Source organism: Epinephelus lanceolatus, chromosome 2 (genome assembly GCF_041903045.1).
Source record: "Epinephelus lanceolatus isolate andai-2023 chromosome 2, ASM4190304v1, whole genome shotgun sequence".
NCBI lineage: Eukaryota > Metazoa > Chordata > Actinopteri > Perciformes > Serranidae > Epinephelus > Epinephelus lanceolatus.
Genome location: NC_135735.1, coordinates 15743647 through 15748654, shown reverse-complemented (window position 1 = coordinate 15748654; position 5008 = coordinate 15743647). Strand labels below are relative to the sequence as shown.

The 5008-nt window shown below is 42.5% G+C and overlaps 1 protein-coding gene across 1 annotated transcript; it reads right to left on the bottom strand.

Moving 5' to 3' along the window:
• Positions 1-324: 324 nt before the first annotated feature.
• LOC144458913 (general transcription factor II-I repeat domain-containing protein 2-like) lies at positions 325-1818 on the bottom strand. The gene has a single exon (XM_078162748.1). It carries the CDS (start codon positions 1816-1818, stop codon positions 325-327), a length of 1494 nt encoding a protein of 497 aa, XP_078018874.1.
• Positions 1819-5008: the final 3190 nt, after the last annotated feature.

Here is a 5008-nt window from a genome sequence, read left to right as displayed (position 1 = left end):
CTCAGCCAACAGGACAACACTAACCTCATATGAGAACGTAAGTATGCAACTCAACAAAATAGCCTGTGTAACAAAGGTCGGCCTACAGACAATGTTGTCTTTAAGGTTTGTGTAGAGCAGGGGTGCACACACTTTTTCAGCCTGAGAGCTACTTATGACATGACCGAGTCAAAATGATCTACCACCTACTAAAAATGCAAAACACATTATTTATAAATATATTGAGAATTATTTTTATATGTACAGTATATGCTGGTGTACCTTGCATTACTGCATCAACCTATATTGCACAATACAACTCTGTACATTTTTTTTGTCATTACCTTACTCTGATGACTTGCACTGAATGGAATCAGCCAGGGATGCATAGTCCGGACAGTAGCTGCTGATAGCCAGCCTCAAGCAGACTTCCAGATGCTCATCAGTCATGGTGGAACGGTACTTGGACTTAATGATCTTCATGTGGGAAAAGGCTGACTCACATAAATAAGTGGAGCCAAATAATGCAGTCAAGAAGGTAGCACATTTCCTGATGTTGGGGTACTTGTCCTCTGTGAGTAAGTTCCAGAATTGTCCATGAGCTCTGGCCTTCAGCTGAATGTCGGCTTGAAGTGTCAGAATCTCATCCTCCACTCCAGAAGAGTTCAGGTGAAACAGTGTTGCAACTTTTGATGCCAGTGAAACAACCTCAGCATCTTCCTGGAAAGGGTAGCACATGAATGTAGCGACTGGCTCGAGTAAAGCAAAGTCTTGAAAGCGTCTGTCGAACTCTGACAGACAATTGTCAATTTGCTTTATGTAGCGTGCACTGTCAAGCTGCGCACATGACTGCTCTTGTGTCTCCAGCTCTGCCGCGAGGTTCTGGAAGTTTGCCAAATCATGGCAGTGGAGCTTTGAGGAGAGATGTTGCATTTTTCGTTTGAAAGCATTAACTGAGCTGATCATATTGATCACAGTTTTGTCTTTTCCTTGCAGCTCTAGATTAAGGTCATTCAACATGTTGGTCAGATCAGTTAAAAATGCCAAGTCCAGCAGCCACTGATGGTCATTTAGTTGGTTATAATCTGCATGTTTACCTTCACGGAAAAACTCCTTAATCTCCGGCAAGAGCTCTCGAAATCTTTGCAGGAATTTCCCTCGACTTAGCCATCTCACGTCGGTGTGCAACAACAACTCAGAGTGGTCGCACTCAGCCTTCTCCAGGTGTGCACGGAACAGCCGTCTTTGAAGAGATCTGGCCCGAATAGAACAGGCGATCTTTGTTGCCACATCCATTATCTCTTTCATGTTGAGCATTTTTGCACATAATGCTTGTTGGTGTATAATACAGTGGTAATTGAGGAAGTCCGGAAAATCATCGTCCTCCCTGCACTTGGCGATAAATCCATTCGAGCGGCCAACCATGGCGGGTGCGCCATCCGTGGTGATGGACACCAATTTGCAGACTGGGAGCTGGGTTTTCTCGATAAAGTTTTTGAAAGACTGAAATATGTCCTCTCCTCGCGTGTGTTCTTTCATGGGCAGTACTGTTAACAGCTCCTCTTTTGCAGTCATGTCAGTAAACACCATCCGAATAAAAATGCACAATTGTGCTGTGTCACTCACGTCTGTAGACTCGTCCAACTGCAGTGAGAAACACTCACAATCTGCGATGTCCTTCCAAAGTTGCTGGGTCAAATCCTCAGCCATGGCTTCACTGCGCCGTGTTACTGTACTTCTTGATAGCTGGAGAGCTTTGATCGAAGCTAGTATTTCTGGTTTGTTTTTAAAGTCTCGGAACAACGAGTCGGCTGCTTCAACAAATGCTTCTTTTACCATCTAGCCATCTTGGAAGGATTTCTTGTTTTTAACGATGAAGTGACTCACCCGGAACGATGCTTCAGTGGCTGCCCTTGCCTTTGAAGTTAGCTGTGAGAAAAATGACTGCTGTCCGGACAGCTGGGATTTTAGTTCCTTCACCTTTCTCCTTCTCAGCTCGCTTTTCGGAGGGAACTCGGTGTCGTAGTTTTTATGAACAGTCCGAAAATGGCGCTCCACATTTCCCTTCTTCGGTAAAGCAATTGTAGACTGACAGATGAGGCAAACGCACTTCGAAAATGACATTGTGAAAAAGAAGTCCTCCTCCCACTCCGTATGGTAGTGGTAGGTCTTCGGCTTTTTACTTGGTCCAGCTTTTCCACTCATTTTTATCCCCTTTCTTACTCGCTAGCTTGCTAGAGTTTTGCAGCACTTAGCGCAGTTGTATGCGCATGCGCAGTGACGCGTGTGTCAGAGAAAGGTCAGGTCAGATGTCATTGTGAGGACGGATGATAGGCTGGCGCCAACTTTTTTTTTCAATGCCATGCGATCTACCCACAATGCCTTTGCGATCGACCAGTCGATCGCGATCGACGTAATGGGCACCCCTGGTGTAGAGCAAATAGGCAATATAAAGCACAGAAGTAGCATTTGATATTATCCTATGACTAAGATGACCAGGGTTGTGCGATGGAAAAAATGTTTGTGCAATGAATTTATTTGCCTAGTAGCACGTGTGCAACAGACTGCTTGCGAGCCGTTTGTGTGTGTGTGTGTGTGTGTGTGTGGTCTGCAGTGATGGGAATAACGGTGTTATAAATAAACGACGTTACTGACAGCGCTACTTTTTTCAGTAACGAGTAATCAAAAAAGTTACTGTCTCCCCCGTTATAACGCCGTTACCGTTACTCACAATAAAATGCGCCGGTACTCAGCTTTCCTTGAGGTCACTACAGCGGCTTTCACCCAAGCAAGCCCCTTCTCAGCGGAGCTCTGAAGTTTTTCTTCTTTGGTGAGGGCAGGTGAGGGGGAAGCATAAGTGATGATGATTGGCTTAGGGAGAGCAAAAATTCATCATAAACCAATCAGAGGCAGAGTAGGGCGGGTATTCACAAGCACACAAGCAGGGTTGTCAGCTCCGCTTATTAGCAGCAACTTTGGGCTTGTCTTCTTGTGAAATCACTTACAAATATTGGTAATCGCGGGCTGCGTTTTTTTTGGGGGACTTGTTTCTAAAGTGGAGTTGATTATTTGGGCTTGCTCTCTAAACGTCACCTTTCTTGATATATATTCTTCTAATGTGTTATTGAAACGTATGATAGTATGTTGGACTGCTGGATATTTCCACAGCATCAACAGTGCAGTGTAGTGTAGATAAGTGTACAATGTTTTATAATAGGGATGCACCGAATATTCGGTAACCGAATATATTCGGTAACCGAATATATTCGGCCGAATATTGCAAAAAAACACACATTCAGTATTTGGTGGAATAAGTTAAAAGCAAGGCCGAATAATAGCAGCGTGGTTTGATAAAGCAATCAAACAGAGTGCCGTGATGCGCGGAGTAAAATGTCGGCAGTGTGGTGATCTGTCCCTCACTGCACTCGCATTTGCAACTAAAAATAGTTTTGAGCGAGCAAAATAGGCTTAAATCATTCATTGTGCGAGCAGCCTACAGATTTCAACCAGCAGCAGAAACGAAAGGCGAATCCCACCGATTGTGGGTTGAACGGAGGTCACAGACACAGACAGTAATGTATTCCTGTCAAATACGGCGGCAATCGGCTTACCGGCGACGGATAAGTCGGCTCCAATAATATCCTCTTCTTGGCATCATGACTGCCCAAAAGTACCTGAACAGCCAAGCCAGCCGAACACAGGTATGTGACGTGTCAGAGGAGAAACGAGCCGTTCACGGCCCACAAACCTCACCGCACTTTAGGGACTGTTCTTTACTTATGAAGGGACTGTCAGGGGAGGAGGGTGGCTGGTTGATTTTTATTTTATTTATTTATTTTATTTTGATCCCCACTATGTTCATCACTCATTGATGCTGTTTTTGAAGTATGAATAAGTCAATAAGTAATTTATTCCATTGAAATATCATTGATGTATTATAGAAAAGTGATTTATCTTTTTATAAATGACAAAAGGCACATCTGCCTCATTTTCGCTGTGGTATTGTGATACTACTCAAAACCATGATATTTTCATTGGTATCGTGCAGTGGGATCCAATTTTGGCAACACTAATCTGGAGGGGGTTCATCTGCAAAAACAAATGAAAAACTAAACAACGATATTCGGTATTCGGCCAAGCGTTTAATATTATTCAGCTAAGGCTTCGGCCACAAATTTTCATTTCGGTGCATCCCTATTTTATAATAATGACTTATTCTATTAAGTGTCAGTTTCATTAATTTAACATATTCAATGTTGAGTTTCATTACATACAGTTCCATTAAGGGGGTGTCCAAGCAATTTGACGTATTTGAGCATTTTATACAAAAGTAACACTATAGTTACCTTTCGAGGTAATTAGTTACTTTTACAGTGCAGTAACTCAGTTACTAACTCAGTTACTTTTTGAGGAAAGTAACTAGTAAATATAACTAATTACTTTTTTAGAGTAACGTTCCCAACACTGGTGGTCTGTTTGTTTTTTTCTTGTAAAATCCGACACATGACATGAGCGATGGCTCATCATTATCCTACAAAAAAAAAAAAAAATCGCTAGCCTACATGGTAGTTGTAGTCTACTGTGATAACGACCATTGGTAGTATCCTGTACAATTCCCACAATTCCTGTGTGGTTACCTCTAGCCTCTCCCATCATCACTTCACTTCAGCAAGACGGCGGTGAAAATAAAGAGGTATTTTCAGTCCCTTGACAAAAACCCCAAAGAAAAAGATAACGAATGAGAAAAAGACACACTTGAAGAGGAAGAAGATGCGCCAATTCCGCAAAATAAAGATATACCAACAAAAACGATGTTTTACCGACAATAGTTATATTTATTGTGTGCATTGTATGCATTGATATCCTTTGCCAGTGTGTTTAAATGATGAACCGCATTACTTGTGATTTGTAGAGGTGGTAATGGACATTTTATACTTGTGCTACAAACTTTCTGGCCTGTGCTACAAAATCACCACCCTCTGTAGCACCAGGGCTATGGGCTAAAAAAGTTAACGTACAGCCCTGTTTA

Bases quoted from the DNA above. Each gene is read 5' to 3' on its own strand.
- LOC144458913 (XM_078162748.1), bottom strand. From the start codon at position 1,818: ATGGTAAAAGAAGCATTTGTTGAAGCAGCCGACTCGTTGTTCCGAGAC.